Genomic DNA, 26,594 nt, shown 5'->3' on the forward strand with positions numbered 1-26,594 from the left:
GACCTCTCCCAGGGATGCCCCAGGTGTGGCTGCAACTACGCTGGCTATATCCACATGATCTGGTCTTGTCCCCGCCTTACTCCATTCTAGGGTGCTGTATGCTCTACTATGTCAGCTATCCTTGAACACCCTATCACCCCATCCCCAATGAAGTGTCTTTTTCATGACTTCCTAGAACTCCGAGACTCCAGGAAACTGGCTGGCCTCTGTATGCTACTTGCAGTACGCTCTATCCTACTCTGCTGGCTCCGGCCTACCACACCTACTCATGCACAGTGGCTCATGGCGGTCACATGGGCTTCGGACACTGAGAAATCCTGGGTGGTACAACAGCCCGCCCACTCCAGACCTAGAGATATCTGGTTAAAGTTCTGCTCGTTCGTGTCTCCTGCTGATGCGGACTCTGACCCTGCATCTCCAGCCCTCTCCTCTCTCCTCTCCCCTTCTACCTCCTGAATTGCCTCCCCTTTAGCCCTGCACCCACCTTGTATGTATCCCCCATGTGTATAAACTGATCTTTGTACTCGCTCTATATATCTGTACTGCCTGCTTTGCTTTGATTATACATGTCCTGTGTGTTACTCACCTGTACCTGTGCTGCCAAGCTAAATAAAAAAGTTTTAAAAAAAAGAAGCCATGAAGCATCCCCCTCACCTCTACAACACGCACTCTTTCCTACTGGGATAGTACCTTGAAGAAGCTAGATGTGATGGGGGGGGGGGACTGGGTTCATTCGAACTGCAGTGGTTAAATCCGACTTCTCTCTGGTCAGACTTCATCTCTTTGCATAGGGTCTTCGTCTGACTTTCGAGGAATGTAGAAGACTCTTTGATTTGGGGAAATCCGAGTCATTTCTATGATGTCCAGATTAGACACTGGGTGTCCAACTTGGTGCATGTTGCCAGAGGAGGTGTGCCCTCGACCCTGGAATTGACACTCGTGGGAGGGAAGTGAAAGGGTAACATTTCTAAATTGCACAAGTTGTTAAAGCAACACAGTCCTTTAGAAAACTTGTTGCATGTGCCTCACTTCGAACGGGTATTGGGGATGACCATTAATGATGAGCATTGGCGTAATTGGAGCCAGGCTAAATGCTCATCAATATCTAAAACTACCAGATAATGCGCTAACATATCTGCCCAGTTTTCCTACATTTAATCTCTCTGTATCACTGTTAAATTGGCGAATCAACACGTGGGCTGCGTCATTATCCAGCCTCCCCATGATATACACAATTCCTATAAGTCAGTTTGAGGCACAAGGGGAGTCTATCCATTGCCTGGCTTGGAGTCGGGAGAGTGTCCCAAAGAGGATGTGGCACAAACATCAGATTTCTTTGGGGGTTCTTATACACTTAACGGGTCAAGAACGGTATGAGTGCATAATAATCAGGACAGCTTCTCTTTGCCCCCCTGTGCCGCAAGAAAGTAGTCACTTTAAAATCCAATCAAAGCGAACCAAGTGTTTATAGATTACAGTAATCACTGCTTTAGGTAAGATTTTGAGTTGGGAATATTTTACTCCCTGATTTTTCTTTACTTTGAGGGTAAATGGAATTTCAAGGGTGTAAAACTAAAAATGTTCTCTGAGAAGAGGGAAGATTAATGTGACATCCAGCCAGCACATGTAAAACGTTATAACTGCATTGTAATCATTATCCTGTGCAGTGGCCCACATTCTGGCCGAAGAGAAGATTTCTGACAATGAACATTAAAAAGCACAGAGTGTAGTAGCACAGCACCACGTTGCAAGTGGAACAGATGAGCTGTAACACCGTGCACCTCTTTTGCAGGGGAAGAAACGGTAGAACAGCAACTTACGGTTTCTTAATGATCCGCTCATAGGAAAAAATTAATCTTGAGTAGCAGGACTGTAGGCCTCCCTCACACAAACTGTAAGTGAATCCGAGCAATCGCAGTGCAAGCTTTCACCATTGAGGGCAGGAAGATCAGTGCCAGGCGACACACAGCTAGAAGATTCTTACCGATAGAACAGATGCATAATGTGTCTACCCAGTGGAAGCTCCCTTCAGATAGAACAGATACAACATAGGCTGCAGGAACGCCTGATAAGAGACGAGGCATACCAAGGGCCTCCGTATATTCTACTATTCTCACATACAACAGGAACATAGGTCTCAACAGTGCAAGATTACCACACATAGAACAGATAGGTTGTGGGACACCGCCGTCAGAGGTCCACTCTCCTCCAATTGCGTGCATCCGCGAAGATCTCCGGAAGTGCTGTTTAGCGGCGAGGACGGTTATCCAACGGTCCGCAAACACCCACCCCAAAGGAAACCGACAATATAAGTAGCAAGTGAGCTCGCATCTGAGAAGTGCTCTGGAATTGCTGTTCGGCAGCAAGGACTGTATGCAAGGACTACTATGCACCAATTGGATATTCACACCCCGCCACCCCCACTACACAGGAAACAGCTATATAAGCAGCGGGTGCCTACATCCGAAAAGTGCTCTGGAAGTGCTGTTTGGCTGCGAGGACTGCCACTAGGACTAATATGCACCAACTGGATGTGGGCAGATCAAGATTTGCTGTGGACAACATTATACCGAGAGTCGTACAAGTATCTGGCTTCAGACCCTTTATGAAATAAGTAGAAAGCATTCTTCTCCACATTCATGTGTATGTATGCACCACATAGCTGCATCTTTACACATGCACAGGATAGGATGACATGTGTGCATGCATAATACTTCGGTTCACGCCCTGATGATCTACAGGCGCGAGATGAAGCAATATAAAGAAAGCAGACGTGAACAGAGAAAAGGTATGCTGCTGCTTTCTGAGAGGCTGCGTGTACGCAACAGCTCCTCTCAGCTTGCAGATGAGACGTGAACAGAGAAAAGGAATGCTGCTGCTTTCTGAGAGGCTGCGTGTACGCAACAGCTCCTCTCAGCTTGCAGATGAGACGTGAACAGAGAAAAGGTATGCTGCTGCTTTCTGAGAGGCTGCGTGTACGCAACAGCTCCTCTGCAGCTTGCAGATGAGAAGTGAACAGAGAAAAGGAATGCTGCTGCTTTCTGAGAGGCTGCGTGTACGCAACAGCTCCTCTGCAGCTTGCAGATGAGAAGTGAACAGAGAAAAGGAATGCTGCTGCTTTCTGAGAGGCTGCGTGTACCCAACAGCTCCTCTGCAGCTTGCAGATGAAAAATCAAAAGTTGTGCTCCGGTCTAATCACCTGCCCTCTGCACTCGTCTGGTGCATAAATGAAATGCATAAACAGATAGTGTTGGATTTCTGAACATTTCCAAGCGTAAAAAAAGCCTGATACTAGGATGTGGCCTCCCGATAAGTGTTGTATCAAATGTCTGGGGTAAAAAATGTCTCCTGCGCTATTTTCCAAAATTTCCAATTCCTAATGTCTTGCCCTTTTACTCAGGCAATGTTTGCTGTCCATGTCAAGATCCGGGCAACCACAGAAAGAGGCTTTAAGTCAACAAGCTTCAGTCCTTTGGTCCCCTGGTGTTCGCTGGCAGGCAGGTTATGTTGAAAGGTCTTTCAAGCCCTGAGCAGGGTAGGGGATGGTCTTACTAACGCCCAACTCCGGCTCCCCCTTTCTGGCTGCTCTCACATAAAACTGTTTAGGTCCCCTTCGGACTGAATCACTGTACTGTCCCTTAATCAGAGTTCCTATCCCTTCATTGTTGCTCTACCCAGTGGCCAAAGTGTACAAAGACTGGTGGAACTATGCTCCCTGCTGGCCCGCCCCCGCTGCCAATAAACCCCATCGGCATGCCCCCATTCCACTCGCAATAGAAACCCCATACCTGGGTCCCGCCTTTGCTCCATTCCACCCCATCACTATGTAAAGGCTGAAATAAAATGCAATTTAAACTAACCCCATTACCTTCATTCATTGTCCCCAACAGCATGCAGCTTCATGCACCCTCTCCTTACTAGTCGCCCACAATTCGTACCTCTTAAGGGGCATGCTAAAGATTAAAGCCACCCCTCCCACCTGCCCATTAGCTGCACATTAAGTTGCTTAAATGCAAAAGAAACATTCTCATTACTCCGGGAGCAGGGCTGTGGTGGGGCTTGGGAATGGGCGTTGTCCCAAGCAGGCCACTGAAAAGTAAGAGCAAACCAGCAGTTCTATGATGGTTCACTGTGATGTGAGGTTGTTGCTGAACCAGCAGGTGCCAGGTTCGACTCCCCAGTAAGGCAACCCCAAAAAAACACGCGTGCAGTGCACTGAAGAGCAAGTTCGAACTTCTTGCTACACGTTTATTTTAAAATAAAGGTATAGGAATGGTAAAAAATGTAGAGCACTGCTCCCGCCCACTCTGACCACATACATCCTTCCCTCCACCACAATGCTCTACCAAATGTGTTGAAGTCCGGTGGTACCTTTTAAGGCCCCTCACACATCTCAGCTTTCACTGGCAGGACCACCTCCTCCAGCTGAGGCCTGTGGTACCTTACTCAGCTGCATGCTGGCAGAACCCAGTTCCAAGTTTGTTCACCATGGAATTTGGATTCACTTTAGGGCCGGCCATAAGGCCGTGTCAGGAGAACCCACAGTAGCCGCTTATCTTAGGGAGGTAAGCTCTCTTAAATGACCAGTGAAGTTGAATTGCAGTCTGTACAAGACTCGGGGGGGGGGGGGGGGGGGAGGGGGGGCGAGGGGGGGGCTGTAGCAGAGATTCTGTACAATTCTCTGTGATGCGAACCCAGTAACTACTAAAATACTGGTGATCAAACATGGTAATTTAAGTATTTTCATAAGGCGGACACACAGCCTAGGCCTAATATCTAGTCCTGTGACCCATTATCACACTTTAAAAGTGCTAGTCTATTGCCAACCAGTCTTGAAAGGGTCCTCTTTTGATGATCAGTCTTGCACCCCTCCCTGCCCCCCCCCCCAATGCATGCTCTGCTTGCTTTCCTTTAAAGAGCTCTGCATGCACTCAGAACATGCAAAACTCTCCCACTATCTGAATTGGGTGTACTTTTGCAGGGGTATTCTTTGGTGGGGGGCGGGGGAGAGGGAGAGGTGAGACGAGTCAATAATTTGAACATTTTTCTGCTGAAAAATACTTGGACAGTGAACATTTAAGTGCTGTTGCTGCCTTCTACAAGAGTCAACTGCACACGACTTTCATTTTACATGACACAGTAGAGTTCTTTATGCCAAGGTTACAAGTTTGCATTTAATTGCATTTCGAATGTTACCTCTGTTCTCTTAATTGCCTTTTATTGCTTTTGAAGGCCCTTCAGGTGTTCGACTCCCATGCTGGCTGCCTTGGACCCAGACAGTTTGCAGAGTTCTCCCTACCCTACATGAGGGATATCGCCAAGCGAGTGAAGGCCAAGTTGAAGGAAGCAGGGCTGGAAGTCGTGCCCATGGTAAGACGGCGGTGATGTGCACAAGGTGCTGACTGAGAGTGGGCTGTGCTCACATGGCGCTCATCCATGACTGGCGGCAATAAGGCATTTCCCTGCGTTGGCAGCTAGGCCACTACTTGCAAAGTGCTGCCGGGCTGTCATTTTATTTATTTTATTTTAAAATGTTTTTATTCGCATTTATAGAAGTACAACCACGCATTTATCAATCACGTCAGACAAAAAACTTCTTATGTTTACAGCATGGTGTTGGTAACAAAGAAAGGAGAAAAAAAGAACAGTAAATAACAAAACAAACAACTTTCGTCACTTGTCAGGCATTATGTCATTACCAGTCTCTTGGTGTGTGCGCACTGTAATCAGGGACCCGTTACGGGTGTTCACTTTTTTCCGCCCAATTGCAGGGACCGGTTCAACCAGGTTTTGACACGGCTATGGATAAATTAGGGTCAAGTATAATGCAGAAAGGCAGATAACCCTGAAGGGGGTTTGTCATCCGATGGGTGAAATATGACCCAGATCAGCGCCTACCAGGCTGCACACTTATTGCTACCATCAGTCCCCGATCTACTTGCCCCTCCCATCCATGCTTTAGTTTCTGCTTCTGCCCAGCTGTCGGATTCCCTCTACCATCGCGCAAATTGCCATCCTCCAGCAGATCTCCAGGCCATGGCAATGGTTCTTTTGGGCAGTATGCATGCCATGTCCATGAACTTGACCGCATGCTTATGTTTGCTAATTCTGGAAAATGCGCCAAGTAAGCATTCTTTCGGTGACCATTCGTATCTCGCTATCCCAGCCTTTCTGCAAGCTCATTCAATTCGTGCCCAGAACCTCTGCACTGCCCGGCAGACCACTCGGGTATACCAGCTGCTCTTGGTTGCTGGAGGCGCGCTTCCCTAGTGCGGGGCACACTGTAAATACCTCAGTGTTTTGGAGGCAGTATACCTCCCAGAGGATGAGCAAATCCTCGAGAGGAGTCTATCTTAGGCCCCTGCGGTTTCACCTGCCAACTCTCCAACAGCGTCTTTCGCACTATTGGTTTCTATGGCCCACAGATCCCCTTATGCACCATCATCAGCTTTGTGAGTATGTTAGTGTGCTCATTGGAGCATTTACCGTAGCAGTGCCGGTGTTGCGCGCACTACTTTGCATCAGTGTTCAGCCCAAGTCGTCTTGACTCTTAGGCCTTGTGCGAGTGTTCTCGGGTGGTGCGCTGACCAGGAACGTGCGGCTGCGGGCTGCAATTGTTTTTTTTCTTTTTTTTTGTGCACTTCCGATGGACCTTCTGGTTTGCCGCTCTCCCCCAAGAGCGGCCGTAAGCCTGCCCGACTTAGCGAGGCATGGGGGCGGGGAGGGGCCGTGGTTGGGACTGCTCACCCTATCCCACAAGACTGCATGTGTCCGCTGTAGCCGCTGCGCTCTTGCCTAAGCAATATCCTCAGAGTCCGTATGTACCAACGCCACCACGTACCTTGATTACTTCAAGCGGCCCTCCGTGACGGCCGCAGGCCTACCCATAGTCTGTGTCCAAAGGTGCCTCTTCAGCACCTTACCAGGTCAGCGGTCCTTCTGGCGTGTTCGATCCATCCTGGTTCAGGCGGAATGACCGTCCGCCCTCCGCAACCCTGCCCGCAAGGGTCAGTGGAGAGAGCGCCAGAACGGCACACCATGCGCTGTGGCTGTATTGTAGTTTGCCCTTCTGTGGGTGTGCCGCAGTGGCGCCAGTATTATGGGTCTCACTCTGTTCAGCGCCAGCCGATTCACCTTCCTCACGAGTCCTGGCCACAGCGGCGCACCGCTGCCTCCAACCTGGTCCTCGTGGGCGGGGATGTCCGTCAGTTGTCCGATGCGCAGTGCTTCACCAAGGTCTCCTGCTAGTGACCGTAAGCTGCAGTGGTCTCCGGTTTGCCTTCAGTGCGACTATTGCATGCTCGCCAGGGTGTTTCGCAGGCTCAGGTCTTCGGGGCTACCTTCCCCCACACAGCCAAATCCTGGGTTTTGGCTCCGTCGCCCTTGGTTCCCGTGGACAGCTAAGCCCGCCATCTTGCCGACTCGGGGCCGTTGTTATTCAATCAGGCGTCTCCAATTTTCTCTGATACTGCGTACAGGGCCAGGGAAGCATTTCCCCCGCTTGCAGATGTGCTTAGATACCCTTTCTGCTAGGTATAGAGGTGTTTAAAAGGATAATATACAGGATCTTGGCGGGAGGCTCAGGCCACGCCCCGGGGTGTCATATTTTGCCCTATAAAATGTAAAATCTCCCTCCGCTAAATATCTGAATTGGCATAAATGCGCTCACTGGCGCGGACTGAATGTGCATGGAAGGCTGAACCGTTGCAGTACTCAAGGTTCTGCAGTGATTCTCCCCCTAGGGAGTCCGGGGAGGAGTAGAACATGAATTCAGCTGTTAGCTAAAAGCAGTATACTACATTTCCTTAGGCTCTAGGGACCTTCATTCAATAGATGAAGATCAGAGGGGGTCCTGTCGGTTTGTCAGGAACAGCATTGTACATTAGCCAGAGGCTTTAAAGGCTTCCCAAGACAAGCACCAGCAATCGGCTGCTAATGGACCGATTCCCTAGCTGTTGAGACCCCACTGTTTCTCTTCAGACACATTAGATCTCTGCATTTTCAGCAATTCGAGCTTAGAAATTGTCTTTTTGATGGTCCACTGTTCAAAGTCACTTATGTAGTACAATAGGACAATCTTTAGTGGTTGCCAAGGGTGCACCAAGAGATCAAGGGGAGATGTTAAACCTCAAAATAGTCAAATTGGCCCCATTGTGAAGGACAGGAGGGGAGGGTCAAAATGGCCCTGACTGGTAGAACACACGAAACCCTTGCCCTCCAAAGAGTTGCAGTAGTCTGTCTCGAATCAGTGGCAGTTTCTTCTATGGAGGAGTGCAGGGGACCTTAGTGGACACATCGTGTGCCGTGGCCTTACAGCAGTCCACATTTGTACAATAATAATGATAATGGACTGTTGAGGACACCATGGTAAATTAGAACTGCATCCATTCTGTTTCGCTGTGTGACGGATTCTAACCGGGCGCCACACACTGGATCAGTATTCTTGCCCTTAGCCTAGGATGCAGCGCTCAATTAGAATGCTTTTCTTTATTTTCTACAAATTCAAATTGAGCCGATACCCAACCCGTCTCACACCCCCTTTTACAAATACCGAGGGTCACAATGGACCATGAACCGGGCCGGTTGGTGGGAATACAATATTTATTTTAATTTCAAATGAAATCACACCATTTTTATATGGGCAGCAATCCCCAATATGGTGGTAAGTACAATGAAAAGCCCTGAAATACACTTGGGTAACCTACAAGAACATATCCAAAGCACAAATGAATAGGAGCACTTGTTCAATTAGGATAGATAACACACAGGTTAAGGTTCCCCTGAAATGTTCCCTCAACTCACAATTACTCAAATTCTAAGTGGATAGAAAGTAGCAGCAGGTAGTCATTTATATGAGGCAGGAAACATAATCAGAATCTGACCTTCACTCACAAAATAAAATGATTTTAATCCCTTTGCAATGGCCTAAAATGACACTCGGATTTTAACAAATAATTATATGTGTAATTAAATAATGATGTACATATGTTTTATCACAGTCTCAAGTACGTTATATCACTAGCAACTATAAGGTAAGGTATCACAAAAGGCATACGGTTCACAAAGCAGGTTGATATTGAAAACACAGTGCAGTCAAATCACACATGGAAATGTTGAATTGTTCTCTTTTTCGCTTTAAATGTCAAACGTTTTTCTTTTTTAAAAAAGGGTGAAAAACACAATCGGAATTGCGGTTTTTAGGCTGGGTGATAGATGCACATCACAGGGACAATATAGAAGTGAAAGAATGACTATAGCTGAAGAATTTGAATGAGATTTTCAAGGTAGAATGAGGTTCGATTTTAGGCAAATAGAGCTGTTAAAAAGAGAAAATCGGTTTTAAAAGGGAAAGGCAAGTTTTACTTAAGCTATATTATCAATAAGATAACGCTGCCCATGAAACAAGTTAAGCGGCCGCATTAACCCCCTCATGCCACGTGTCTTCTTGTGTGGAAATGAAATTATTCCAAATATGACTACGGATCTATGCAAGACAGAAAGAACTGGAAGAATTGCGCTAACACTAGAAAATAAAGGACACGATGCACAGGGAATTCTAACAGTCTTAACAAGTTACCAAGGCAACAATAGGTTTTCTTAGAGAGTAGGACAAAGAAAAAGTATCAAGATGGGGTAGACTATGTGTGGCTATGGGATAGGGAAATACTCACAATCTGCGCTTGAGTTTAGGGATTTGGACAGTCAACCGGTTCTGGACCCAAAAGCTTCTGGTCGCCGGAAGGCGGCTCTCCTAACAGCGACCAGCTGGAAAAGACTGGTCACTGGATGATGGCAAGGAGGGGCACAGCTGTACAGGGTGGTGGAGAGGAGAGGGGCTGACGGCGTCTTGTGAGTCAGGTGGCGCGGGAGCGGGGTGGAATGTGATGGCCTAGCTGTTGAGGAGGAGAGACTCTTGAAGAGGCCGGCCGGTCTTGATTTCCGCACTACTAGTACTTGCCTCCATTCTTTGATGTTATTACCTTGTTCTTTTTCTCCTTCCAACAGCACTCCTCCCACACTACAACCGTGCCCACGTTACTACTACTCATCTTACCATGACTACTCTTCTTCCACTTCTACTACCTTCTCTCTATCGCTCTCATTGCTACTGCTCTTGCCCCTACCTCCACACATCTCTACTACACCCTTCTCCTCGCATTCCATTCCTACACATCTTCTTCTCCTTTTATAATTTTATTATGGTATTTAATGAGCGCAAACCTAGCTTTGAGAATCAACTGAGCCCTTTCCAGAGGTATACAACAGCACAGATGCATAACGGAGCACTTTTCATAGGTAACAGAACCGATATACAGTGGGTGGCAGGATACAGAGGGGATACAGCTATATAGGGTGGCGGAAAGGAGAGGGGCGTATTGCGTCCTGCGAGGCAGGTGGCACGGGGGCAACGTGATGGCCTAGGTGTTGATGAGGAGAGACTCTTTTACTCTTCTGCATGGCATCCATTTGTATATAGTTTCTTCAATTTTCATTACCTTATGTTGAAGATAATAGGGAGAAAATATCCACCACACAAAGAAGCACTTAATAAATGGGAAATGCTCCTTCTTGGAATCATTTAAACTCCTTGGTCAGCAAGAAAACACAGATGTTGATGTTGAAGCTGTATTTCTGTGTGTTTTTAAGAGATTTTATTTATGTATTACATTGGATTTCTTGGAATTTCACCCACAAAGAATATAACTCCGTGATTGCTTGGTCTGTTAACAAGCTGTTTTCTCCCAGCAAACTCCACCCCTAGGCATCAATTAAATATGACGCCTCTAGTTTGGAGGCAAGGTACATGGAGTGGGAATACAATGGAAAAATCGTTCTGGCTTTTTATTAAAAATCAGGGTTGGAAAACAGACACAAAGAAAAAAAATCGTTTGGGGCTTTACATTTGAAAGGCAAAGTTAGGAATGGTACTCGATGGGAAATCATTTAGGGCTTTTTCTCCAGCATGGAGTCTGGCATGGATTCACATGCTCATGAATATTCCCCGTCGTCGGGCCGGGAATCCTCGGTATAGAAAAAAAAAGTATCAGTTTCGTTTCTGATCTGTCTTTCTTGGTGGTAACCAATCACTGGTCTCTGGGTCATACTGCCCCCAGCCAATGACTGCCCTCTCCCTAAGCCCATCCTCTGTCAGCCATCCTCAGATTTTTACTGCACGTTCAAGGTTTGGGAGTCCTCGTGCTGTAGCTCTCGAGCTTTTGCTGCGTTTTCACGCTTTTTCAGGAGATTTTTCTAATTTTTCAGTTAAATAGAGCCTCTAGCTCCACCGTTTCTACATCTGATCAACGGGGACCCGTTTCTGAGTTTTCTATGCCCCTCAAGGGTGAAGATTTCGTCGAGTTACGCTTTTGGAGGATTCCAGAAGTTCCGAGGCCTACCCTGGACATGGCCCAGGAGAATGGAAGCTCGACGCCCGGGAAGCTGTTCGGGACCTGCCCTGGATGCCAGCTTCAGAATGTGTTCAAGGAGGACGAGCATTCGTTATGCCTCTACTGTCTCCATGAGGACAAGACGCACACGGAGAAGGACTGTGCGTTTTGTGGGAACATGTCGGAGTGGACCATGAAGGATCGCCACCTCCGTCTCGTGAACTAGCTGGAAAGGAAGAGCCCGTCAGGCGAGAAGAAGAAAAAGAAGTCCGAGCGGTCTTCTAAGTCCTGTGAGGGCGCCCTGTCGCCGGGGCGCCCAACAAAAGGCCAAGCACTGCGAGTCCGCGGGCACCGGGAGCGCCGAACGGTCAAGCTCCTTGGCTGCCAGGCAGGGCGCATCCTCCCCGGCGCCATCAACCACGAGCCAACGCTCTGGCTCTGGTAAGAGGAAGTCCGAGAACCCAGCGAAGCTTCTGGAGAGGCCCCGGTTGATCTCGAAGATTCCGGCAGAGGCGGAGCGAGGCTCGGACCATCCCCCCCAAGGTGAAGGCCCCAGGCGTACAGAAGGTGACGATGGCCTTAATTCACCCTGCTAAGACCTCGATGGAAGATGTTGCAGCGGCCCTGGCTCAGCCTGTGGAGGCTACGCCAGTGGAGATGACCTCAGGACCCAGAGTCTCCCTGCCACAGCAGAGGGGGGGGGGGGGGGAGTCTTTCAGGCCCATTGAGAAGACCCCCACAAAGTCCTCGTTGGAAAATGAGGGGGAGGGGCAGGTGGCCATCATGGATACGGACACGACCTCTGAAGAAGAGCTCATCAAAGTTGTGGAGGAGGCCCAGCCCATCGGGAGGGATCCCGACGAGGGCGACGACGAGAGCGACGGTGTCGCCGACGAGGTTCCTCAAGAGCCCTCTCGCCCGTTGTTTCCGGTGCCGCAGGACACTTCGGCGGCCATTTTGTCAGCGATTCAGTCCTTATGCTCAGAGATAATATATCTCTGGTTGCCCCTCCCCCCGACGGAGGTACCTGAGCCAGACCCGACGCGGGAACCGGAGCCGGGACCTTCGGAAAGTCCACCGCATAAGAAGAGGAGGACGCATCCTCTTGTTAAACGAGTCTTCACGAGATCGCTGGTTACCTTTTCTTCCTGTAGACCGTGGAGTTGAGGTTGCCAGTATGTCGGTGTATCTATTGCCGATGAATGGGTAGCGCGAGAAATTAGCCCAATCCCCTCCTGACGATATATGACAGGATGGCACTGGACCAACTCCCAACGCCACGGGTGGCACTTCTCAGTATTTGCGTGACGTCGGGACAGTGTTTCCACTGGCTGAGAAGGCTTGATGAAGACACCGATGATAGCGGAAGCTGAACTCCGGAACATCCAAGAAGGCAGCAAGGCACAGGTACCGGCAGGGCACAAGACAGGCAAAGGAGAAAGGACTGCAAGGACAAACAGGACAGACAGGGGAATCCCACTTTCCTAGTAGAAGAGAGTTAATCTAGGAACCCAGACAGGTCCTCCCCTACCCTAAACCAGGAGGCAGGCAAGGACCCAGCAGAACAGGGAAGCAAGGGTTAGGAGGACCAAGGAGCAAGAAGAGGACAAGGAGAAGAGGCAGGGCTAGGCAGGATAAGGCAGAGCAGGGGACTGGAGGGCTGAGGCATGGGCGCCAGGACTCCAGCAGCGCATACAGAGTAACAACCGCGTTGAGACGCGTTGTCCCTGTGTATGCGGTGCTCTTTTAAGACCCGGGATCAAAGCGAGGCTTGGAACGCATGTTCCGACACTGTGCATGCGCGGGACGTCGAATACTGACGATCCGCGCATGCGCAGATCCTCGCAAGATGGCGGCTTCCACGGAGCCTATCCGGACCGCGGGTCGGCGTGAGGAAAGACGCCACCGCGGGTACAACCTCCATGAAGGAGGAGACCGCTGCGGCCGTGGACCCGGGACCCCAGGACAGGTAAGTGGCGCCCGCAAGCGAGCACGCGGCGTGACACCATACCCCCTCCCGGACAACCCCGGAGCACCGGGTTTCCAAGGATAGCGGAGATAGAAGTCCCGAACCAGGCGTGGTGCATGCACGAAGGAGCGCGGTTCCCAAGTGCGGTCACAAGCAGGATAACCAGGAGCTGCAGAGCACCCCGCCAAATCCGTGAATCACAAATCTCCTGCACCTCAAATTCAGGGACCCCCCCGAACCAAAACCGGGGCAGGACGGGAACAGGTACGACCCATAACATCGGGCACATAGGGCTTCAAAAGGGAGACGTGAAAGACAGGATGGACCCTCCAAGAACGAGGCAGAGACAAACGAAAGGCAACAGAAGAAATACGCCCAATGATGCGAAAGGGACCAAAAAAGCGGGGAGCTAGTTTCACAGGTAAATTGCGTACCGGTAGATTCTTGGAGGACAGCCATACCCTGTCCCCAACATGAAGGACAGGCTCAGGGCTCCGTCTCTTGTCAGCCTGTTCCTTCATATGTGCCTGTGCCACTGCCAAGGTACCGGCCGCCAGACGATGTTGATCGCGGATCAGGGACACCAGGGCATCTGCAGATGGTACGGCACTGGAAGATGCAGGACAAACTGGCAGCAGTCTGGGATGAAGACCGGTAGAGCAGAAAAAGGGGCTGAGTCCGGTAGCAGAATGAACAGCATTGTTGTAAGCCGCTTCCGCGGTGTCCAACCATTCCGACCAGTTGTCTTGGGTGGCATTGGCATAACAACGTAGGTATTGCTCAAGGGTCTGATTGGTGCGTTCCGTCTGCCCATTGGTCTGTGGATGATAGCCGGAACTCCGGGCCCGATGAATGTCCAAATGCCGACACAGTTGGTCCCAAAAAGATGAGATGTATTGAGACCCCCGGTCTGATAGGATCTTCTCCGGAAGACCATGAAGACGATACACCTCGTGTAGAAAACGTTGTGCCATCTGGGAGGCAGTGGGCAGTTTAGGAAAGGGCAAGAAATGAGCAGTCTTGGTGAAAAAGTCCACCAACACCATTATACACGTGAAACCACCAGATAGGGGCAGGTCAACGATGAAATCCGTGGCGATGGTATGCCAAGGGTACGGAGGCGTAGGCGTGGGTTTCAGGAGACCAATGGGCCTTTTGCGAGGAATCTTGGTCTGGGCACATACAGGGCAGGAATCCACGTAGTGCTTTACCAGTGTGGCCCATCCAGGCCACCAGTACTGCCGTGCAACCAGTTCTTGTGTTGTGCGGACTCCACGGTGACCACAAACGACGGAATCATGGCAATTTTGTAGAACGATCTTCTGGAGCTCCAAGGTGGGAACGTACAGACGATCCTTGAAGAACAACAAGCCGTCACGCTCTCTGATATCAGCGTGTTTTAGTATCTGTGATTTTGAGGGATCCGTTCGTGTGGCTTCTATCAACTGTTGGAGCTGGGGAGTCACCATCGATAGAAAATGTTTTGACGCTATCAGAGGCTCCGGTTCCTTGGCACCTTCAACGTTGTTTTCCAGAGACCGAGACAGGGCATCAGCCTTAGTATTCTGGGAACAAGGAATGTATGTGACGGTGAAATCAAACTGCGAAAAGAAAAAGGCCCAACGAGCATGACGGGAGGTTCTGCATTGCAAAGAGCGCAGGTACTGTAGATTACGGTGATCTGTGCGAACCACCACCGGGTACCTCCCACCCAGCAAGTGATGTCGCCACTCCTCGAGAGCTGCTTTTATCGCCAGCAATTCCTTTTCTATCACCGCATAGTTTCTCTCGCTCACTGACAATTTCCTTGAGTAGTAAGCCACCGGGTGCTCTGTTCCCGTGATTGCATCTTGCTGTAGTAAGACCGCACCAATTGCGTAGTCCGAAGCGTCTGTTTCAACCACAAACAGCTTTTCATCATCTGGATGTCTAAGAACAGGAGCCGACATGAAGGATCTTTTCAATTCCAGAAATGCCTCCTCGGCCTGCGTGTCCCAGAGAAACGGCACCTTGGTACTGGTCAGGCGGGATAGACTGTTGGCAAGTTGAGAAAAGCGTGGAATGAAGCGTCGATAAAAGTTGGCGAAGCCCAAGAACCTTTGAAGTGACTTCACGCCATGTGGCGGTTTCCATTCTCGTATAGCTTGCAGTTTTGTGGGATCCATCTGCACTCCTGTGCTGCTGATCACATAGCCCAGAAATTCCATGCTTTCCCTATGAAATTGGCATTTTTCTACTTTGGCATACAGGCCGTTATCTGTTAGTCTACGGAGAACTTCCTGAACCTGCGCAACGTGTGCAGTACGAGTGTCAGAAAAAAACAGAATGTCATCAAGGTATACCCATACAGATATTCCAATAAGGTCCGAAAAAAGACATCGTCCATGAACCGCTGGAAGACGGCCGGGGCGTTGCAGAGTCCAAACGGCATCACCCTGTACTCGTAGTGACCGATAGGTGTTTTGAAGGCCGTCTTCCACTCATCTCCCTTCTTAATCCGCACCAGATGATAGGCCCCTCTTAGATCCAGCTTGGTGAAGATTTGTGCGGATTTCAGGGATTCGATGATGTCCCGGATGAGTGGTAATGGGTACCTGTCTTTCCTCGTGATCTCATTTAGTTGACGATAGTCGATACAAGGGCGCAAAGTGCCCTCTTTCTTCTTGACGAAGAATAACGGGAATCCTGCGGGGGACTTGGACGGCACTATGTAGCCCTTGTTGAGGCAATCCGTAATGTACTCCTTTAGGACGCCTTTCTCGAGTTGAGTCAACGAATAGATCTTGCCGTGGGGAATGACCGCATCAGGCAGGACGTCAATGGAACAATCAAAGTGCCGGTGGGGCGGTAATGGTATGTCCTCAGGCTTGGAGAACGCCTTGTGGTATCCAGCATATTCTTGAGGTACCAACTGAGTAGCACATAAACGAGCAGATATGTCAGCAGGATTGAGGGACTCCAAAATTGCAGGAAAGGTTTCGTGAAGTCCACAGTCCCGAGGACAACGTGTCGAAGAGAACACCAGGGAACGAGCGGTCCAGTCGACCTGAGGATTGTGATATAACAGCCAAGGTAAGCCCAGCACCACCGGAAAAAAGGGAGACTTGATGACATCCAATGAAATCCGTTCGAGATGCCCTTCCACAGAGAGCCACAAGGGATCGGACTGTTGGCAGACTGGACCAGAAGACAAAGCAGAACCATCGATCACCTCGACCACTGTTGGTCGTTCTTTGTAATGTAAACGGATCCCATTTGCAATCGCGAACGAGGCATCGATGTAGTTGCCGGATGCTCCACAATCCAGAAGGGCCCAGGTTTTCATACACTTCCCTAGCCAGGCAACACCAACTTTCAGGATCAACAAGGGTACCGGGTTCATAGGAGGAAGGTCAGATTCAGAAAGGCGGCCCGCTGCTGCCTTCGCCTCAAACAACGGGCCTGTTAGTTTTCCTGTTTCTTCAGAGGGCGTAGCGGACAGGTGCCTAGAAAATGGCCAGAACCACCGCAATATAAGCACAGGCTTTGCTGTCGTCTTATTTTCTTTTCGGTCTCGGACAACGGGCCTCGGATGGCACCCAACTGCATGGGTTCTGGACCCACATCGGTAGGGACAGCTGGTCCGGGGTTCTGTACCGGAAGGACCGGTTGATACCTGTCAAATCTGCGACGTTCACTCCGTCGTTCAGCTAACCTGTGGTCAATGCGTAAGACTTGTTCCACCAATGCAGGCAACGTTTCTGGCTCCGGGATGTGCAGCAATTCGTCTTTGTACTCTTCTCGTAGTCCCCGACGAAACAAGGTTTTTTGAGTGATTTCGGGCCATTGTGAATCGGTTGCTAATTGTCGAAACCGACTGATGTAGTGGATTATGTCACCTGACCCTTGTTTGATCTCTGTTAATTGATTCTGGGCCATGGCTGCCAAATTGGGCGGTTTAAAGACGTCCAAAAAGGCTTTCTCGAAGGCAGCGAAATCACCCAACAGAGGACTGTTGCTAGAGACCAAAGGTGCGGCCCAAGCAAGTGCATTGCCGGTTAGGTTTCCAAGGATATACCCGATCTTGGCCTTGTCTTGACCAAAATGACTTGACCTGAACTGCAAATGGATCCGACAGTGTGTACAGAACTCTGCCACTCGACGCGGGTCACCGTCATACTTCATCGGAGTAGTGTAAGCCATGGAGTTCTCAAGTGGTGTAGCTGGTTGTGTGGGATTAGCCAAACTCCGGTCCAACGCTTGTCTAAGGGTGTTGTTCTCCTGGCGGAGGGTGGTCATTTCAAGACGCATGGCACGCATTTCTTTGCGAAGTTCCTGCATGTCGTCCATGTCGAGACTGGAGAAAAGGCGTCTCAATCTGTTAAACGAGTCTTCACGAGATCGCTGGTTACCTTTTCTTCCTGTAGACCATGGAGTTGAGGTTGCCAGTATGTCGGTGTATCTATTGCCGATGAATGGGTAGCGTGAGAAATTAGCCCAATCCCCTCCTGACGATATATGACAGGATGGCACTGGACCAACTCCCAACGCCACGGGTGGCACTTCTCAGTATTTGCGTGACGTCGGGACAGTGTTTCCACTGGCTGAGAAGGCTTGATGAAGACACCGATGATAGCGGAAGCTGAACTCAGGAACATCCAAGAAGGCAGCAAGGCACAGGTACCGGCAGGGCACAAGACAGGCAAAGGAGAAAGGACTGCAAGGACAAACAGGACAGACAGGGGAATCCCACTTTCCTAGTAGAAGAGAGTTAATCTAGGAACCCAGACAGGACCTCCCCTACCCTAAACCAGGAGGCAGGCAAGGACCCAGCAGAACAGGGAAGCAAGGGTTAGGAGGACCAAGGAGCAAGAAGAGGACAAGGAGAAGAGGCAGGGCTAGGCAGGATAAGGCAGAGCAGGGGACTGGAGGGCTGAGGCACGGGCGCCAGGACTCCAGCAGCGCATACACAGTAACAACCGCGTTGAGACGCGTTGTCCCTGTGTATGCGGTGCTCTTTTAAGACCCGGGATCAAAGCGAGGCTTGGAACGCATGTTCCGACACTGCGCATGCGCGGGACGTCGAATACTGACGATCCGCGCATGCGCAGATCCTCACAAGATGGCGGCGTCCACGGAGCCTATCCGGACCGCGGGTCGGCGTGAGGAAAGACGCCACCGCGGGTACAACCTCCATGAAGGAGGAGACCGCTGCGGCCGTGGACCCGGGACCCCAGGACAGGTAAGTGGCGCCCGCGAGCAAGCGCGCGGCGTGACACCTCAGCCACCTCTGCGGCCTGCTCTGCCTTCCCCCCCGGTCTACCCATGGGGATGATACAGGCACGGACACGGCTACGACAGGTACAGACGACGACTGAGGCGATGACGGGACGTGTCCCCCGTCACCCCCTGCTCGGGCGGCCCCGCCCGACGAGATTGGATCCTTCCATGCCATGATTTCCAGGGCATCCGAGCTCTTCCAGCTCTGCCCAGAAGAGAAGAAGGAAGGGTTCCTTTACCAACGGCGCGAGGCTAAAAGGAAGACGGTCCTCGCCGTACCACTTCTTGATGACATCTGGGATGAGGGGCTCACCCTCAAGAACACTGCCACGGCGCCTGCAAAGAGGGACCGGTACGAGAAGAAGTACCGGGTCCCCGACGCTGCCCCCTTGTGCCTTCGGGCGCAACCTACCCCGGATTCGGTCGTCTCGGCGGCGGCAAAGAAGAAAGCTGGGGGGGCATCGGCCTCGACATTAACTTCCCCGCCGGACGGCGAGGGCAGGAAGCTGGACACGATGGGACGACGGGTCATCTCATCCGCAGCGACAACTATCAAGGCGGCCAACGCCCTGGCTATCGTAGCCCGCTACGACAGGGAGTTGTGGTTCAAAATCGCCCCTCTGGTGGACTTCCTTCCGGACGCCAAAAGGGCTGAGGCCCTTGAAATCTTACAGGAAGGTGAGATTGCTTCGGACCACGCCATCACGATGGCAACGGACATCGCCGACACCGGTTTCCGTCAGTTGGGCAACAGCGTTTGCCTGAGACGCGAGGATGGCTCAAGGCGACAGATTTCCGCCAGGACGTACAAACCAAGGTTTTGGACATGCCCTTCGACGGGAACAACCTGTTTGGGAAGGCGGTTGATGAGTCCCTTCAGGCCATCAAGACAGACACGGAGACTGCCCGGGCATTGGGAGTGCTCCAACGATTGCCGTCCTTTCGGAGCTCCGGAGGCAGACAAGGTGCCTCCAAGGGATCCGGCAGTGGCTCCTCGACGTACCCCCAAGCAGCAAGATCTTCGTCTCAGGAAGCCTACAGGGGACGCGGCAAGTCAGGTGGTGCCCGTCGTCGACAGGGAGGTCAAGGAGGCAAGGCGGCCTCCAAACAAGATTGAACCAACCGTGGGGTCAGGCCCCCGTGAAGCACCCCGGTGGGAGGCCGGCTGGCGAGGTTCGTCAGCGTGTGGGAGTCCATCTCCACCGACCATTGGGTGCTGGACGCTCTGGCCCAAGGGCACGCCCTCGAGTTCCAGAAGAAGTGCCCTCGCGTTCCACCCGTGGCAAGGAAGGAAAATCACGTCCTTCAACTACTGTTGGAAGTAAGGGCGATGCTCAAGAAAGGTGCCATCGAGCTTGTCCCAAAGAGGCTTCGGGGCTCCGGAGTTTACTCAAGGTACTTCCTCGTAAAGAAGAAGACAGGAGGATTGGGTCCCATCCTGGACCTGCGATGACTGAACAAGTACATCAAGGCACAGAAGGTCCGGATGGTCACCCTCCAGCACGTGCGATTTCCTGTCGTCGTTGGACTTGGAGGATGCGTACTTCCACATCCCCATTCTAAAAAGACACAAAGTTACCAGTTCAAGGCCATCCCTTTCGGATTGAAGTCGGCACCCAGGGTGTTCACCAAGTGCCTCGCACCGGTGGCGGGGCGGCTGCGCCTGCAGGGGATCCACGTCTACCCCTACCTGGACGACTTGCTCATCCAGGCAAGGACAAGGGAGCTCGCCGTGGAGCACACTGCGAAGACCGTCCAGCTGCTCACGGACCTGGGGTTCTCCATCAACTTTCCAAAATCCCACCTGGTCCCGTTGCAAGTTGCCCTGTTTCTGGGAGCCAAGCTCGACACAGTGGTGCGGCTGGGCGCGCCGTCGGAGGAAAGGACCAGGACCATCCTGGGCAAGGTGCAGCGTGTGCTGACCACGGACATGGCCAGGGTAAGATCTATCAAGTCCCTCCTCGGGATGATGTCCTCCTGCATTTATCTGGTGCGCCTTTGCAGGATTCGGATGTGCCCCTTACTAGAGTTCCTCGACGCCCGCTGGGTCCAGTAGACGGGCTGCTTCGAGGACAGGAGACGTTCCATCAGGCGATCTGGTGGTGGGGTACCAGCTCTCATCTGTCGGCGGGCACAGACTTTCAGACCCCAGCTCACCAGGTGACGGTGACGACGGTTGCCTCCCTGGAAGGTTGGGGAGTGCACTCCGGAGATCTGCACGCGAGAGGCCTTTGGCTCACGGAGGAGAAGTCACTCCACATCAACATCTTGGAGCTCCGCGCAGTGTTCTGGGCCCTCAGGTCTTTTCTTCCATCCCTCAAGGGCAAGGTGGTGAGGATCTTCACCGACAACACCACCACGATGTTCTACATCCGGAAGCAGGGCGGAACCAGATCCCCTGCCCTATCCAAGGAAGCCCAGGAATCTGTGGCATTGGGCCGTCGCCCAAGGGATGTTTCTGGTGCCTTTTCATCTGGCAGGAATAAAAAACACCATTGCTGACTCGCTCAGCAGAGAGCTGCGCTCGTGCCACGAGTGGGAACTACGCCAGGATCAAGTGGATCGACTCTTCCGACGATGGGGCGAACCCCAGATCGATCTCGGAAGTGCCGGAGGTTCGCCAGCAGGTTCCCCCAGCCGAGGAGCATGGGCGATGCTTTCTCGTTCCCCTAGGACGGCCTATTTCTTTATGCGTTCCCTCCGCTGCCGTTGCTGCTCCGGCTCATCAACCAGTTCAAGAGGTCCTGGTGCAGGATGATCCTCATCGCACCGGCGTGCCCGAGACAAATCTGGTTCCCGGACCTTCTGGACTTGTCAGCGTCCACACCAGTCAAGCTGCCGACGGACGCGGATCTTCTCTCCAGAGAAGGAGGCGCCATTCTTCACCACAACCCAGAGTCGCTGAACTTGCAGGCTTGACTCCTGCAGCACTAGAGTTTGGAGGGCACAACATCCCAGCCGACTGCAGAGAGGTTCTTGCAAAGGCCAGGGCGACCTCAACTCTCGTGCTATGGACATAAATGGAAGAGGTTCTCTGTCTGGTGCCGTGCACAGAAGATTAACCCTCTGCGGATTACGGCCCCTCAAGTATTGCCTTACCTACTGTCATTGGCGAAGGCTGGACTAGCTCACGCTTCCATTAAGATGCATCTGGCCGCCATCTCGCGATACACCAGAACTACGGGACGGGCGTCCTTGTGGTCTCATCGGCTGGTGAAGGAATTTATGAAAGGAATGTTCCGATCATTCCCGCCGGTGAAGGCCCCTGCCCCGGCGTGGGAGCTCAACGTGGTGCTGACCAGGCTCATGGGAGTCCCATTTGAGCCTATGCATTCAGCACCGTTGAAGTTCCTGTCGTGGAAGACAGCATTTCTTGTGGCCATCACCTCCGCACGAGTGGGAGAGATCCAGGCTCTATCTTGCAAGCCACCATACTTGACGTTTCACGACACGAGGTTGGTGCTGAGGACGCACCCCTCCTTCATGCCCAAGGTGCCGTCGGACTTCCACCTCAATGAACCCTTGCTGTTGCCAGTTTTCTTCCCGTCGCCTTCGTCGCCGGCGGAGAGGACTCTGCACTCGCTGGACGTAGCTAGAGCGCTGAAGTTCTACGTGGACCGCACAAAGAGTTTTCGGAAGACATCACAGCTGTTTGTAAACTTTGGACCTGTGAATCAAGGGAAGGCTCTCTCGAAGGCTTCCATTTCTAGATGGCTCTCCGGCTGCATCATGCACTGTCACCGGTTGGCAAACCGACCGCTGCCCGGCCGTCCGAGAGCCCACTCGACCACAGCGATCGCTGCTACCACGGCGTTCCTATCTGGTGTGCCCCTGCTCGACATCTGCAGGTCTGCGACGTGGAGGTCGACGCACACCGTCACGAGATTCTACTGCGTCGATTGGGACTCCAGGGAGGAGTCCAGGGTCGGCCAAGCAGTGCTGCGCACCCTGTTCGCTTAAGGTGAGCCTGGTGAGGAGGTAAGAGATGCTTAATGTTGAGTTTTTTGTATTGCTTAATGTTGAGCCTGTTGCCACCTCCCGTGGTTGTGCATGTGTATACTGCTATGTATTCTTATATTCATGAACATGTGAATCCATGACAGACTCCATGCTGGAGAAGGACCAAGTTGCTTACCTGTAACTGTTGTTCTCCAGCATGTGTCTGGCATGGATTCACATGCGAACCCTCCTGCCTACCCCTCCGCGGCTCTTCACTTGGTCATACTGCCACTATACGTGCTACCAAATCTGAGGATGGCTGCCAGAGGCGGGGCTTAGGGAGAGGGCAGTCATTGGCTGGGGGCAGTATGACCCAGAGACCAGTGATTGGTTACTACTAAGAAAGACAGATCAGAAACGAAACTGATACTGATTTTTTTCTATACCGAGGATTCCCGGCCTGACGACGGGGAATATTCATGATCATGTGAATCCATGCCAGACCCATGCTGGAGAACAACAGTTACAGATAAGTAACTTGTTCCTTATTTTCGTGAAATCCAGGGCCTTGGGATTATGATTTGGGATGCAAGTAAATAAATGGGAAATATAGTTTTGTACACTCTAAATTCACATGGCAGTGTTTTAGGGTTACTTATTTTGGGATTATGTAAACCCCCTTCTGTACAGAAGACCGGAGTTTCACAAAGGTAGAGTCACCCAAGTACTTTATTGTCTATGATATGATAGTTTATTTATGTAGCGCCTATACACAATGTGTTTCGAAGCGCTTCAAGGCAAGGGAGGGAACAAGTGAAACAATGACATTCTTACAGGCCATGAACAGTAAGGATGTGAAATTAACTATCGTACTCTGCCTGATGACATTTCAGATAGTGCAAGAGCTAAGACATAGATAAGGAATGGAGGGGGAGAGTGGGAAGGAAATGGAAATAGACAGGCGACTACCGTACTACGCCTGACGACATTTCTGGTAGAGCCGGAAAAAAACAAGAGGTGAGTGAGAGGAGTGCAGAAAGGTAGGGGAGGAACAAAACAAGCGACTATCGTACTAGGCCTGACGACATTTCAGATAGTGCTGGATGGGGGGTGGGGAGGAAAAAACCAGTAAGGGGAGGGAGGAGGAGACAGACGAGATCGCTATCATACTAGGTCCAGGGACAATTCTGATAGAGTAAGTGCATAGAAGAAAGTAAGGGGAGGAGATGGGAAAAGGGAAAGGAGGGGAGAATCGAGAGTTAGCAGTCAAAAAGAATGGAGAAGCAAGAGGGGAGAGTGAATACAATTGCAGAAGTCAGTAGTAACACATAATGTTGCAAGCCAGGATACAAGATGAAGATGGGAACAGCATGATTCAGGGCCACCATGAGTACAAGAGGAAAAGGAAGTTCATCATGAGGGTTGAGAAATAGTGACGCGCCATGAATGAATGAAGTCCATAAAAGTCAAATCCAGCATTGGCCATAAGACGGAGATGGTGAAACCAGAATGTATCAGGACAGACTCCTGCAGAAGTAGTCTTGAGTGGGGTGAGGGGGAGCCGGGTGGAAGAATCGAGCGAAACAGGAAACACCTGTGTGCGAGAATGGGGGGGGCCACAAGGGAACATCACGGGGGGACCAGAGGGAGTAACACATGTTGGAGCATGCTTATCTGCTGTCTGAGCAGGGGGTCGGGCCCTGGGTCATCCTGGTCCGAACAGGTCCAAACAGGAATTGCCCTTTTCTTAGTCTGCCCTTCACTGCAGACACCCGGGTGAGAGACGCCCTTGATCTAATAGTTAAGAGCAGGAAGGAAGAGGCAGGGCTAAGAAGGTGGGTGGTGATTGCTAAGTGGCGAAAAAGAGCGGCAGGCAGGAAGGCACCGAGTGGGCAGTGCTTAGGCCAGGTGACCTAGATCCACTTGCACCTGCTCCCCCTCTGCAAAGGAAAAGAGGCTGGAGGGCTCCTTAAGTAGGGAAAAAGAGCGGCAAACAGGAAGGCACCAGGTGGGCGGGGCTTGCTAAGTGGTGAATAAGAGCGGCAAACAGGAAGGCACCAGGTGGGGGGGGCTTGCTAAGTGGTGAAAAAGAGCGGCAAACAGGAAGGCACCAGGTGGGCGGGGCTTGCTAAGTGGTGAAAAAGAGCGGTGGGCGGGGCTTAGGCCAGGTGACCTAGATCCACTTGCACCTGCTCCCCATCTGCTATACCGGCTCTAACACACTGGGTATGAACTTTGTTAGTTTCAAATTCTAACAACACTCATCCTTGATTTTCTATATCGGAATTGATTTATTTTTAATTTAAATTGAATGCTCTGAGGATCTACAAAGCTTCACCCCTTCCCCACAATTTAATGGATAGGAATTCGGCAGGCAGTTCTCACCACAATTCAGTTTAGATGGATAGGGGGAATTTCTATAGTGGAATTAATTTTAATTGGATTTAATACAATGTGCCAAGGGTCTCCCCAGTTCCACCCCTTTCCCTCTATGAGAGATGGAGATTAAGGCTGGCAGATTCCCCCCCCTCACTTTTGTTGGCATTTGGATAAATCTACTTACATGGGAGGGCTTGGTTATGGGGCATCCAGGGAAACAGCAGGGTCCTCTGACGACAGCACAGATCTGGTCAAAGGCTTCGGTCAAGGGTAGTGCCCAGCACCCAGACTTCCTCTGGCCTCTCAAATGGCAGGCCCAGCTAGCTTCTAGATTTCCCAGTCTCTGTTTCCCACACAATGTTTAAGGCCTTGGTAGCTCTCCCTGTCTGTCTGCCAGTTATTCCTTCAAGAGTCAGGAGTAGACTACACCCAGCAATAGGGAAGTCAAGGAAAAAATCGAAAGTCCAAAGAAATGTTCCCAAGAGTCAAAAAGCTTTGGAGATGTGGTTTGTGCACCAAAGGTTGCTTGCATTGTTTGTTCTGCCAAAGTTTCCCCTTTCTGCTGTAATCAGACAGTGGTACTCTTGATATCTCTAGTCCCTTTACCTCTAGATATGGTGTGGCTGCAAGAATAGCATCAGCGAATACCCTGGATTTTAGTCCAACTTCCATGATTTCTATTTCAGGGTAGTTTGCGAAACACACATATTCTATGTCTTTTGGCAAAAAGAGAAATGGGTCAACCACTTTCTTGAAGATCGCAAAGATTACGCTCCTATTCAAGGGTTTCATTTTATTACTTTTACCCAGACTTCTTATCCAGATCTTTGATATTGCATAGGGATGGTTGGGGTAGTCTCTCTTAGGGGAACATCCCTCATTATGTCTCCCTTCTTCTTCCTCCACTGCTCTTAATCTCATTCGGTGGGTTTTTGCAGAGACTTGTTCTTTGTCTTTTTTGATTTCGATTATTCTTTCCCAAGGCCCTCACATTTATTTGGAATACTATTCCGTTTTCCAGCAGTAGATCTTGAACAGATCTTGTTGTTCCACTGTCAGAATGCACAGTCTTATCAAACGATTGAACACTTAAATCATTTGAAAGGGAGGGCCTCAGTCAAATGGGAAACTTCATCGCCCCATTGGATGTTCTCCACCTGCGAGAGTTGCTTATATGTAGGCATGGGGGCTTCTTTGGCTTGTGGAGCAATCACTCTGCCTTGTAAGAATATTGGCGCCAATTTCAGTGCTTACGCTTGAATTTCCGTTTGTACCCCCACACTAGCTTTCATCTGCATCTTGCTACCTACTGAATGTTTTTTTTCTAAGGGGATTTCTTGTTCCCTGCTTTTCACACTGATTGCTATTATTTCCAGATCATTGTCCACTTGATTTTTTGAGGTAACCTCTTTGGGCATTTTTTTCTTGTTCCATGATTTCTGCCCTTCTTTGTAATTTGGGCATGTAATTGCTTTTCATTTTATTAGGCGCTTTATTTTTGGCTCCTGTTCATCATCTTGTCGGGCGCTCCATTGCTCCCCCTTTCTTATTTCTCTTTTTTTCCCCCTTCTACTTCTCCCATTTGGTCTTTGAAGTTTTAACCCCTCTTCTGCAGTTCGGGGGGTGGGGATCTTTGTGGATCTTTTTAGACCTTGGTTTTG

General features: G+C 50.8%; 1 protein-coding gene across 1 annotated transcript in view; it reads left to right on the forward strand.

Annotated features, from left to right (window-relative positions):
- The window catches only part of UROD (uroporphyrinogen decarboxylase), a 268,002-nt gene that overhangs the window by 154,612 nt on the left and 86,796 nt on the right, over positions 1 to 26,594 (forward strand). The window contains exon 7 of the mRNA XM_069642357.1: positions 5,233 to 5,370. Coding sequence (XP_069498458.1) covers positions 5,233 to 5,370 — 138 coding nt within the window. The remainder of the gene's footprint in view (positions 1 to 5,232; positions 5,371 to 26,594) is intronic.

Source organism: Ambystoma mexicanum, chromosome 1q (genome assembly GCF_040938575.1).
Source record: "Ambystoma mexicanum isolate Mex_15411 chromosome 1q, UKY_AmexF1_1, whole genome shotgun sequence".
Lineage (NCBI taxonomy): Eukaryota > Metazoa > Chordata > Amphibia > Caudata > Ambystomatidae > Ambystoma > Ambystoma mexicanum.